Source organism: Trichomycterus rosablanca, chromosome 8, assembly GCF_030014385.1.
Source record: "Trichomycterus rosablanca isolate fTriRos1 chromosome 8, fTriRos1.hap1, whole genome shotgun sequence".
In the NCBI taxonomy this organism is placed as follows: domain Eukaryota; kingdom Metazoa; phylum Chordata; class Actinopteri; order Siluriformes; family Trichomycteridae; genus Trichomycterus; species Trichomycterus rosablanca.
The window spans coordinates 31,513,757-31,527,670 of record NC_085995.1 but is presented as its reverse complement, the minus strand read 5'-3'; the positions used below and the strand labels follow the sequence as shown (position 1 = coordinate 31,527,670).

General features: G+C 37.9%; 1 protein-coding gene across 5 annotated transcripts in view; it reads left to right on the top strand.

Moving 5' to 3' along the window:
* The window catches only part of magi2b (membrane associated guanylate kinase, WW and PDZ domain containing 2b), a 194,455-nt gene that overhangs the window by 167,038 nt on the left and 13,503 nt on the right, over positions 1-13,914 (top strand). For 4 of the 5 annotated variants that reach the window (XM_063000734.1, XM_063000733.1, XM_063000731.1 and 1 more), the window contains 6 exons: positions 2,409-2,500; positions 4,171-4,366; positions 4,539-4,595; positions 9,396-9,575; positions 10,773-10,958; positions 12,791-13,250. In XM_063000734.1, coding sequence (XP_062856804.1) covers positions 2,409-2,500; positions 4,171-4,366; positions 4,539-4,595; positions 9,396-9,575; positions 10,773-10,958; positions 12,791-13,250 — 1,171 coding nt within the window. The remainder of the gene's footprint in view (positions 1-2,408; positions 2,501-4,170; positions 4,367-4,538; positions 4,596-9,395; positions 9,576-10,772; positions 10,959-12,790; positions 13,251-13,914) is intronic. The other variant, XM_063000732.1, reaches the window with a different exon arrangement.

The following is a 13,914-nucleotide window of genomic DNA, read 5'->3' as shown; positions in this document are numbered from 1 at the left end:
GATGCTATACAAATGCTCTACTGACTGATGCTAAACAAATGCTCTACTGACTGATGCTAAACAAATGCTCTACTGACTGATGCTATACAAAGGCTCTACTGACCGATGCTATACAAAGGCTGTACTGACTGATGCTATACAAATGCTCTACTGACTGATGCTATACAAATGCTCTACTGACCGATGCTATACAAATGCTCTACTGACCGATGCTAAACAAATGCTCTACTGACCGATGCTATACAAATGCTCTACTGACCGATGCTATACAAAGGCTCTACTGACTGATGCTATACAAAGGCTGTACTGACTGATGCTATACAAATGCTCTACTGACTGATGCTATACAATTGCTCTACTGACTGATGCTATACACAGGCTCTACTGACCGATGCTATACAAATGCTCTACTGACCGATGCTATACAAATGCTCTACTGACCGATGCTAAACAAATGCTCTACTGACTGATGCTATACAAAGGCTCTACTGACTGATGCTATACAAATGCTCTACTGACCGATGCTATACAAATGCTCTACTGACCGATGCTATACAAATGCTCTACTGACTGAATGGGCACAAATTCCCACATGCCATGTGAGAAGTCTTCTCATAAGAGTGTCTGCTTTTATAGCTGAAGCAGTTACATAGAGGTCACTTTATATCTATTCTAATACCTTTTTTTTAATGGAATGTCCAACAAGCTCATGATCAGGTGTCCAAATACATTTGCCATATAGTGTATATTTATTGCTCAAATACAGCAACGTGTAAATGAGTTATATTTCAGTAGGTGGCAGTTAAATTTAACATTACAGTGCTGTCAAATGAAAGTTTTATTCAATATGTATTTATTATATTTGCCTTAGATTAAAACAAATTGAGTTTCTAAGATTATTTTGCTTAATTACTAGATAGAATCCTCTGTAGAATTTTACACATTTTTGCAGGTATTATCAAGTTTTCCATCCTTTTAAAACACAAGCCCTTAGGAAATTTTCCATTTCTTTCTATGATGTTCGAACGTTTGCTTTCTAGATTAGTAACAGAATAATGCATTTTAACAAAGCTTGTAAATGTAATCTCACCGCAAACCTGGCAACCTAAAGATAATGAAATCATGAAAAATCTGTAGAATGCCTGAAGCTCCCATTTTTATTTATTTTGTATCTTTACAGTTTGGGTTTTTATTTTCTGTTGCCTCAAAAATATTCTATTAGCTCCTCTCACTTCATCTTAAACACACACACACACACACACACACACACCTTCACTGCTCTGCTCAGACTATATACTATAGCAGCATGTGTAAACAAACCACAGCTCCCACTATGCAGTACAAATGTCAAAAAGGCACACACACACACACACACACACACACACACACACACACACACACCTTCACTGCTCTGCTCAGACTATATACTAAAGCAGCATGTGTAAACAAACCACAGCTCCCACTATGCAGTACACATGTCAAAAAGGCACGCACACACACACACACACCTCTACTGCTCTTCTTTGCTCAGACTATATGTTATACCAGCATGTGTAAACAAACCACAGCTCCCACTATGCCGTACACATGTCAAAAATGCACGCACACACACACACACACACACACACACACACACACACACACACACACACACACACACCTCTACTGCTCTTCTTTGCTCAGACTATATGTTATACCAGCATGTGTAAACAAACCACAGCTCCCACTATGCCGTACACATGTCAAAAAGGCATGCACACACACACACACACACACACACACCTCTACTGCTCTTCTTTGCTCAGACTATATGTTATACCAGCATGTGTAAACAAACCACAGCTCCCACTATGCTGTACACATGTCTAAAACACACACACACACACACACACACACACACACCTTCACTGCTCTGCTCAGACTATATACTAAAGCAGCATGTGTAAACAAACCACAGCTCCCACTATGCAGTACAAATGTCACCTTTACTGCTCTTCTTTGCTCAGACTACAGTATGTTATACCAGCATGTGTAAACAAACCACAGCTCCCACTATGCCGTACACATGTCTAAAACACACACACACACACACACACACACACACCTTTACTGCTCTTCTTTGCTCAGACTATATGTTATACCAGCATGTGTAAACAAACCACAGCTCCCACTATGCCGTACACATGTCTAAAACACACACACACACACACACCTTTACTGCTCTTCTTTGCTCAGACTATATGTTATACCAGCATGTGTAAACAAACCACAGCTCCCACTATGCCGTACACATGTCTACAAGGCACGCACACACACACACAGAGTTCCCAACATGGGTAAGCATGACAGGTATGTCATAGTGCTTGATCTGCTGTGGTACCAATCCACATGCTTCTCTGTGTCCTCAGGCGGGGAGTACCAGGAAGTGGAGGTTCACCTTCTGAGAGAGAAGACCGGCTTTGGCTTCCGCATCCTGGGAGGAGACGAAGCGGTGCAGGCAGTGAGTCCGGAGGCCCGTGACAAGGCTCGTATGGGGCATACAAGGAGATCCCGACAATCAGTTCATTCTCATTTCATTCTGGCTCAGAAAACGAGGGAAAGAAAAGCAAACCGAGGCTGCAAACATGACCTTTACTGAGCCGTCAAAACAATTACTGAATAACATACGTTTGCAGGAAGTTACAGTCCTTTGCTTTGCTTTCTCTTGGCAGGACATTGCTTAGCATGTCATCTTCACCACGTCTTCCTGCATAATGAGCGCTTGTTATTGTGGGTAGAGCTGCCCACTCAGCTGCACCTTTTAGTCCAGCGCCGGCGACTACACTAGCAAGAGCTAGGGCTGTCGCGCTAACCGCAATTTTGAAATATCGCGGTATAGACCAGCCAACCGCAGGGCATGCTGGACAACTGCAACACCGCGATATTCACGTTTTTTCTTTCTTCTCCTTTTTTTTATTGTTGCAGGTCCATCTTGTTTTATACGCTTACATTCGTGCGTAATAAATGTTAAATAAATTCATAATGAAAATGAGCTAGGAGCGACATTTTCCCGCAACCTGTTCTCATGCGTTGCTGCTGAGTGTCAGGCTTTGTGTTTTAAAATGTAAACAATCGCAACAGGAATTATAGGCAAGTTTATTAATGATTAAATTGAGTTCACACTCAATAAATACTTGTAATTTAGACTATATTTAAACAGCCTTGGCGAACTAAAACACTTAATGACGGTTAATATGGCATTGCAGCCTGCAGATTCTCTCTTGCTGGCTTGCTGGAATGATTTAAATGCATTTTTTTGTTGAATAAAAATGTATTGAAACGAATAATAACTTGAAACGTAGTATATATTGTTATGTTAATTATACCTACTAAATAGATGGTTAATAGTGGCGCGATAACCAGGCTAGACTTTCTCTGATCTCTAAAGTCGCATGCAGGTTCAGTACATCTACAGTGTATTAATGCAACGAGCACCATCAGAGAGAGTTTTAGTACCGAGGGGAACATCGCTACCCCACTCAGATCCTCTCTAAAACACATCAGGTGAACATGTTGGTTCGTCTAGCGCGCATGATAACGCAGGTTTAAACTCTTACAGACTTTATTCTTTATTCTATTTTTTTACCATATTTTGATTAGATGTGCATTTAAAATATTTAGCCTAAACACTTTTTTTTTGTTTCACAGTGTATATCTAACCTAGGCTAGAAGCTTATTTAAACCTTTTTTTAATAGAGAAAAGACGCGCATCCCTGCTCTGTTCTGTATTTAACAATAGCCTAAACACGCATTTCATTGGTCTTAAAGCTGTCTCATCTTTGTCATTATAAAGCAATAATATATCGAATCATAGCCTAACAATAAAGCTTGTTTATATAGCTCTAAAATCCAGATCAATTAAGTAATTTTCAAAAACAACAAAAAAATGGCGATATAACCGCATACCGCGATATTGAGACAGGCTGAATACCGCAAGGGGAAATTATGTCACCGCGACAGCCCTAGCAAGAGCCTTCTCAAAATCAAACAGCTTAGCATTACGCACGGTCTGCGGTGTACAGTCGACCTGCTAGCTTTCTACTGTCCCATCTCGATGTTCTGCTTTATAATTATATAGTTCTGCTTTACTTTTATATTTAATTTATTACTGCATATGATTCACTGTCACAGATCGTAATTGGAGCCATCATAGAGAACAGTCCAGCAGAGCGGGACGGTCGGCTGCGTCCCGGAGACGAGTTGGTGTCTGTGGACAGGATGCCCGTGGGAGGTCGGCCGCACAGCTACGTCATCGACCTCATGCATGCGGCGGCACGCAACGGCCAGGTCACCCTCACTGTGAAACGAAGGGTTCTGCCTCTGCCTGGTGAGTGATGCTACTTAGCATCAGTATACACTGATCAGCCATAACATTAAAACCACCTCCTTGTTTCTACACTCACTGTCCATTTTATCAGCTCCACTTACCATATAGGAGCACTTTGTAGTTCTACAATTACTGACTGTAGTCCATCTATTTCTCTACATAATTTTTTTAGCCTGCTCTCATCCTGTTCTTCAGTGGTCAAGACCCCCACAGGACCACCACAGAGCAGGTATTATTTAGGTGGTGGATCATTCAATGCTGATGGAGTTTTTAAATACCGTGTCCACTCACTGTCCACTCTATTAGACACTCCTACCTAGTTGGTCCGCCATGTAGATGTAACATCAAAGACGATCGCTCATCTATTGCTGCCGTTTGAGTTGGTCATCTTCTAGACCTTCATCAGTGGTCACAGGACGCTGCCCACGGGGCGCACGGAGCAAATAAGGAGATCCCAGCAATCAGTTTATTCTCATTTCATTCTCACTCATAAAACAAAGGATAGAAAAGCAAACCGAGGCTGCAAATATGACCTTTACTGAGCCGATATAACATACGTTTGCAGGAAGTTACAGTCCTTTGCTTTGCTTTCTCTTGGCAGGACATTGCTTAGCATGTCATCTTCACCACATCTTCCTGCATAATGAGTGCTTGTTGTGATAGAACTGTCCAGAGTTGACGACTACACAAGCTTGAGCCTTCTTAAAATCAAACCCTTCAGCATTTTGCACGGTCTGCGGTATATAGTCGACTTGCTAGCTTCCTGCTGTGCCATCTTGGATGTTTTTGCTTTATAATTATATAGTTTTGCATTCCCTTTATATTCAATTTATTTCTGCATATGATTCACTGTCACAGTCCAGCAGTGTGGGATGGCCTGCAGGTCTACACAGACTCACATGTGTAGAGTTTGACTTTATTTATACACAAACTAGCTTCCAGAAAATGTTTAGTAGTTTCGTCGTTAAAGCTTTGCTGTTTGGAGTAGAACTACAGCGCTTTATCTTTAAATGAGTTTGTACACCATCTAATGCATGCATACAGTGGTAGCCAAGTGGGTAGGGCTTTGGGTTATCAGTTGGAAGATTGTCGGTTCAAATAAAAGCTCTGCTATGCAGCAACTGTTGGGCTTTTGAGCAAGACCTCTAACCCTGTCTGCTCCAGGGGCGCCGTACCATAGCTGGCCCTGCATTCTGACCCCAGCTTCCAAACCAGCTGGGATATGCTGAAAAAAAATCATTGTACTGTACACATGTATATGTATATATGATAAATAAAGGCATTCTTCTTCTTCTTCAAATCAGCACTCTGAACACTTAAGTCCTGCTCTCAGTTTAAATCAAGCATCAGCTGTTTGAAAGAAATTTAAATGATCTTTTTAAATGTCAGCGTTAATCGAAAAATGACTTCTTTGTGAGTGATTAGTTAACCGGTTAATCGTTTAACATCCCTAACATGAATCGCTACGCAGTCTAACAGAACTTGTGAGGATTTGCCATTAGGATTAGAAAAAAGAGATATTTTTAGGAAGACTTCAAGAAGGGCTGTAATTGCTGCTTCTACAAAGAACTGAGTAAAGGGTGTGAATACCGTTATGAATAAGTTATTTATAAGTTATTTCAGTTTTTGATGTGTAATTCACTTTTAAAAAATCACTTAGTCATTATCTGTGATTAAGTGTAGACTGATGGTTAAAAATGGTAATTATAACCATTTAAAATCAGATCCACAACACAGTAAAGTGTTCAAATGTCAAGGGGTCCAAATACTTTCTAAATCCTCTTTATCTCCAAACTGACGTAGTTGATGTCCTGTTTATTGGAGCAGCTCCAGAGTCGCTCAGTTTCATTTCTAATGTTTTAAATTTTTAATGTTTTCTTTTGAGAAAAAAGCTCTGGACAGAGATTAACTGGCAGATATTTGCAGATCCAAACAGAGACAAACTGGGAACATCCTGTCTGACATGATGGGCTGTACAAACTGCTGTGGTTTTTGTGACATGATCAGATCAGTGCAGTATATCAGTGTCTGGTGTCAGTGCTTCTGGAGGATTGGTAAATTAGGATGGCATTGTATACCAACAGAGCCCTGCGGTCGATGAGGGCATTAGTTGTGGTTTGGGTTGGGCACTAGGCAGTTCTCAGTGTAGCTGTTGTGAATGTGCTGTCAGCTTCATCTGTTTATTATCGATAACCCTGGCAGGTAAGGCCACCTGATAATTAGCTTGCAGGTAGCCTGGGGTCAGTATAAATGTGTATACTGGTGAGCTTTTACAGAGCAATCTGGTATAGCCGAGCAGTAAGTAGATGCCAGTCATGTTCTTAAGGTTAAAAAATAACCTTTTAAGAAAAGGATTTTTAAAAACCTGAATTGATAAAACCATTGTGTCTGTATAAAGCAGAGAAAACGGCCTTTTTATGTTACGTCTCAAATTATGCTGCCAAATTGATTCTTGGGAAATGAGTTCTTCCTCAGTGTGATACAGAAACAGTGACACAGTTGGTTCAGTTTTATTTTTCTTATAAAAAGCTTTTTAGCATAAGCACACAATGGCTTAGGAGGTAGTGTAGGTGCTGCACTGAAAACATGGATTAATAATTAATGATATGTGTATAGCTAGACAGACAGATATATAGCTGCGACACTCAGTACTCAGTTACTCTCGCTGGGAAGAGTTGAAGAGTCTAATGACTCTGGGGACGAAGGATCTTCTGAGTCTGTTGAGCAGCTCTGTAATACTGAACATGGCTGATTGTTGTTGTCCATGATAGAAATGATGTGTGTATAGATATTTGATGATATTTAATATTTTTAATAGCTCATATTTGATATGTGTATAGATATTTGGCTATATTATTATTATTATTATTATTATTATTAGATACATGTATTGACATTTGATTATACTATTTTTCTTATTATTGTTATTATTCTTATTATTATTATTATTATTATTAGATACATGTATTGACATTTGATTATACTATTATTATTATTGTTGTTGTTGTTGTTGTTGTTGTTGTTGTTATTATTATTGGATACATGTACTGACATTTGATTATACTATCATTATTATTATTATTATTATTATTATTATTATTATTATTAGATAAATGTATTGACATTTGATTATACTATTATTATTATTATTAGATGAATGTTTTGACATTTGATTATACTATTATTATTATTATTATTGTTATTATTAGATAAATGTATAGACATTTGATTATACTATTATTATTATTATTATTATTATTATTGTTATTATTAGATAAATGTTTTGACATTTGATTATACTATCATTATTATTATTATTATTATTATTAGATACATGTATTGACATTTGATTATACTATTATTATTATTATTGTTATTATTAGATAAATGTTTTGACATTTGATTATACTATTATTATTATTATTATTGTTATTATTAGATACATGTATAGACATTTGATTATACTATTATTATTATTATTATTATTATTATTAGATACATGTATTGACATTTGATTATACTATCATTATTATTATTATTATTATTAGATACATGTATTGACATTTGATTATACTATTATTATTATTATTATTATTATTAGATACATGTATTGACATTTGATTATACTATCATTATTATTATTATTATTATTAGATACATGTATTGACATTTGATTATACTATTATTATTATTATTATTATTATTAGATACATGTATTGACATTTGATTATACTATCATTATTATTATTATTATTATTAGATACATGTATTGACATTTGATTATACTATCATTATTATTATTATTATTATTAGATACATGTATTGACATTTGATTATACTATTATTATTATTATTATTGTTGTTATTATTAGATACATGTATAAACATTTGATTATATTATTATTATTATTATTATTATTATTAGATACATGAATAGACATTTGATTATACTATCATTATTATTATTATTATTATTAGATAAGTGTATAGATATTTGATACAATTATTATTATTTATAATTATTAATATTATTATTATTACATACATGTATAGATATTTGATTATACTATCATTATTATTATCATTATTATTATCATTAATAGTAGTAGTAGTATTATAAGATGATGCATGTATAGATATTTGATACAATTATTATTTATAATTATTAATATTTTTTGGTATTATTACATTATGTGTATAGATATAAACTTATAAACTATTTATTTTTATTATTATTAGATGATGATAAAACGTGTTTAGATATTAGATGATTAATTATTTATTATTACTATTAGAAGATATGTGTAATATTATTATTATTATTTTGTTGTTATTATTATTGTTATTATTATTATTATAATTATTATTATTATCAGATGATATGTGTATAGATATAAAATAATACATTTATTATTATTATTATTAGATGTTGATACATGTATAGATCTTTGATTATTCATTATTTATTATTATTATTGTTATTATTAGATGTTGATGATACATGTATAGATCTTTGATTATTTATTATTATTATTATTATTATTATTATTAGATGTTGATGATACATGTATAGATCTTTGATTATTCATTATTTATTATTAGTAGTAGTAGTATTATTAGATGTTGATGATACATGTATAGATCTTTGATTATTTATTATTTATTATTATTAGTAGTAGTATTGTTAGATGTTATGTGTATAGATATTTAATGATAAAATATTTATTATTATGATTACATGATGATGATACATGTATAGATATTTGATTATACTATTATTATTATTATTATTATTGTTATTGTTAGATACATGTATAGATATTTGTTGATTTATTATTATTAATATTATTATTATTAGATGTTGTTGATATGTATTTAGATATTTGATTGGTTACTTATTATTATTATTATTATTAGATGTTGATGATGCATGTTTAGATATTTGATGACACAATTACTGTCTCATTGTTTGGAAAGCTGATGTCTATACATAAGAAGTGACTCAGACTGTGCCTACTGCCCCCTGCAGGTCAAACCTGTGGAGAGAATGAAGCAGCAGCCAATCATAACAGCTCCCCTCGAGGCTGCACCGTGTGTCCAGTCAACCTGCCGCCCACCACCGATGTAGTCATTCACCGAAAAGAGACGGAAGGCTTTGGCTTCGTCATCATCAGCTCCCTAAACCGGCCGGAGAACACCGCCACAATCTGTTAGTGTCTGTCTCTTTCCTGATATCACTTTTCAAAACAAACAACTTGTTAAACACTCACTCAGGAAATCAAAGTGTGAATAATACATTTTAAAAGATGAGTTACAGTTTAGCCAAAAGTATATGAACACCACCTGACTGTTGCCTAGTTGGACATCCAATTCCAAAACCACTGACATAAATATGTCCCCCCTTTCTTTGCAGCTGTAACAGTCCCCACTTTTCTGAAAAGGATTTCCACAATATTTTGGAGTTGTCTGTTCCAAATTATCCCAAATGAGTTTAATAGGGTTGGGGCTTTGCCAAAACATAATTTTTTTTTTACTTAATCAGTTGTATGCATCTGTTAGCAATGTGTATGGCAGAAACTCTCTATAAGGCTTAAGAATTAGAAGGAGTGTCCAGATACTTTTGACCATATTGTGTATTGACTCAAGTTAAAACTATCAGTTAAAAGACGCTCAGGTGGCGCAGCGATAAAAACACACGCTGGAACCATCGCATTGAGTCTCAGCTCTGCCTGCCGGCTGGGCTGAGCAGCCACATGAACAGCAGTTGGCCTGTTGTTCAGATAGGGGTGGGATATTAAAGCCGGATAGGGACTCTCTCATAACTAATACAATTACGACCTCTGCTGGCTGATTGATGGCGCCTGCACAGAGATGGGAAAAGAGTGCTGTCAGGGTGTGTCTCTCCGTACACAGTGCTGATCTGCACTGCACTCGTCAAAGTGTAGGTGACAAAATACATACGGCTGCTGCCTACGTGTCGGAGAGGGCGTGGGTTAGCTTCGTTCTCCTCAATCAGAGCCGGGGTTGGCATTGGTGGAGAGGAAGCATGACACAATCGGGCAATTGAACGCGCTAAAAAGGGAGAAAACAAATAAACAATATATATATAAAATCAGTTAGGAATACCCCAGTGTGTTTTAACATGTTCTTTTCCTGCTGTAGATAAGGACGATGATTTCAACACAATTCCCTGTACTCAAAAAAAGAACTTTTTAGTTCAGTACGCCTTTAGGAAAATGTGTTTCCATTGTTGTCCATGCCAATCTCACATCATGGTACAAATGCCAGGATGAATGTTAGTAACCAGTTCTCTGGAGTATTTTTTTAATTTAAATTGTATTATGTTGCATTGCAGACAATTTCATTGTACTTCACTTATAAAATAATGTTTTTATTTTGATTCTAGCTGTGCCACACAAGATCGGGCGCATCATAGAGGGCAGTCCTGCTGACCGCTGTGGGAAGCTGAAGGTCGGCGATCGCATCATGGCTGTCAACAACCAGTCAATTATCAACATGCCTCATGCTGACATTGTGAAGCTAATCAAAGATGCAGGACTGACCGTTACTCTGCACATCATCCCTGAGGAAGGTCAGACATAACAGCAATTCAGGATGTTTTTACTAGTTTTTTCTTATTGTATGCAGAGCTGCACAGTTTACCGCATTTTAGCAAATATCATGCAGCATATAAACATATAATCTATATAATCTACACTATATGAACAAAATAATTTTAATTTTTGAATTAATGTGTTTCAGGCATGATACTTGCTACCAGGTGTAATAAATCAGTTATATAAAGGACATTATATGCTTTCAACTTTTCAGCAATAGTTTAGGGAAGGCCTTTATTTGTTCCAGCGTGATCATGCTTCGTGCACAAATCAAGCTCAATAAAGACATGAGGAGGCCGCTCAGGCTGCGCAGCGGTAAAATACGCTAGCACACCAGAGCTGAGTTTACGAATACATCGGAGCGAAACTCAGCTCTGCCATCCGGCTGGGCTGGCCGGCTGCATGAACATCGATTGGCTGTTGTTCATAGGGTTAGGGGCAAGTCGGATCGTGGGTCCTCATAACTGGTGCAATTACGACCCCAGCTGGCTGATTGATGGCGCCTGCACAGGGCTGAGGAATAATGCTGATCAAGGTGTGGCTCTCCGTGCACAGTGGTGATCGGTCTATATGAACTTGACTCGTGCAGGTGAAAAATGCAGTCTGTACTGAGCACGTGTTGGAGGGGGCGTGTGTCAGTTGAGAAGCGTCCTCAGTCAGCGGTGGAGGGTTGAATCAGTGGAGGATGCAATTAGGGTAATTGGACAGGAATAGATTAGGGGTGAAAATTGGAGGGGAAAAGGTTGGAGAAAAAAATCACATCAATTTCCTTTTTTTCCTTTTTTTTTTTTTTTTGGAATTTTCTATTTTCCCCCACTTTTTTCCCCAATTACCCTGATTGCGTCCTCTATGCTGATTCGACCCTTCACCGCTGACTGAGGACGCCTCTCAACTGACATACGGCATGTACAGACAGTACAGACTGCATTTTTCACCTGCACTAGTCGAGTTCACACACCGACGGGCACTGTGTATGGAGGGCCACACCCCCATCAGCATTATTCCTCAGCCCTGTGCAGGCGCCATCAGTCAGCCAGCAGGGGCCGCAGTCGCACCAGTTATGAGGACCTATGATCCGACTTCTTACCCTCTAACCCTGAACAACAGCCAATCGTTGTTCATGCAGCCGCCCAGCCCAGTCGAAAGGCAGAGCTGAGATTCGATACAATGTATTCGAAACCCCAAGTGCGCTAGCGTACTTTAGCACCCAATTGAGGCTTTCTTGACCAACATCAGTGCCCAGCCATACAAATTTACATTTACATTTTCGGCATTTAGCGGACACCTTTATCCAAAGTTACTTACAGTACTGGGACAGTATACAGTCTGAGCAATTGAGGGTTAAGGGCCTTGCTCAAGGGCCCAACAGCAGCAACCTGGCAGTGGTGGGGCTTGAACCAGCGATCTTCTAATTACTAGTCCAGTACCTTAACCGCAAGGCTACAACTGCCTAAAAATCCTCTTTTGACTGAATGGGCACAAATTCCCACATATTTTAAAGTCTTGTGAAAGCCTTCTCAGAAGAGTGGCTGTTGTTATAGCTGAAAAGATCACACAAAGGTCACTCTATTTTAATACCATTTGTTTTTTAAATAGGATGTCCAACAAGCTCATAGTCAGGTGTCCAACTACTTTTGGCTATATAGTGTATGTGCTTCTGATCTTTGTTCTCTCTCTTTCCTGTGACTGTTGCTTATTCGTTATCAGTTCCAGTCTGTTCAAATTTAGCATTCAGGCCACAATCTCATTCTTTAATTAGAAGTTCCTGTTTTTTTTTGCACTTGCTCATTGTTTTTCTCTCCGACAGACGTAAACGGCGCCCACTCAGGCCCCACCTCTGAGAAGCAGAGCCCCCTGGTGGCTCAGAAGCAAGGCCCACAAACTCAGCCAAGCTCAGCATCCCAGCAGAGTGGCGGTGTGGCTAATCCGAGTCCTCCCGCCCCCCACCCCAGCCCAGCAACCACCCAGTCCAGCCCCCAGCATACAGAACTGAACCCTGCGATAGTCCCTAGCAGCACGTGCGTCACTCAGCCGAATCCAGCTGTGAGTCACCCCAGCATCGAAACAGTGCACTCAGGCCCGATTGGGACTCTGACGGGGACGTCAATAGATCCGAGCATCCCGACTGTTCAAGGCATTCCAGTTGTTGCGGGCGTTCCTGTTGTTCAGGGCATTTCCATGGTTGGGGGCGTCCCGGGTGTTCAGCTCAGCACTATAGGAGGGGTGCCGGTCGCAGTTGCACCTCAGCTCTACCTTCACGACAGCAGGTACAGTGTAGCACGCTCTCAGTGAGGGTGTGGCAGTTTGTTTACTAAATGAAGTCGTTTGTAAAAGTCTTTACATCTGGAAGACAACTGTTTATTGGCTTTTTATCAAAAATTTTTACATATATGACATATATGGTGTATAAAGTTAGCATATTTAATTAGCTTGAAGCTACAGTGCTTATGCATCTTAAACTTCAAAGGATCTTGCTTTGCCTGGCTGTGTAAAACCATTTGGACTTTACAAGTGTCACAAACTAGCTGTCTTTTTCTTTATTGTGAAGCCCCACACCTGCAAGAATTGAAAATGAATCCAATTGCAAGATGCTTGACCAAGGTAGAACAATAACGAAAAAGGACAGTCTTAAATAAATAGGGTGCTCTGTGCAGGCCACTGGAATTGTCTTCAATGTCTTTATGAGATTGTGTCTTTATGGCTGTGGATGTTTTTGTGTCTTTCTTTTGTTACTTTGTTTCTATTATTTTGACCACCCCGGTTTATTTGAGACTGTTTGTTTTCCTTATTGTTCTACCCTGGTCAGCATCCTGCAAATTGTTGTCCTTTTAACACTGGTCAAAATAGTCATCTAGTCACAACTAGAATAAGGTTTTAGGGACAAATTTCTGACCAATGTTAGATTTGTATTGTATGGCGCTCAGGAGGTGC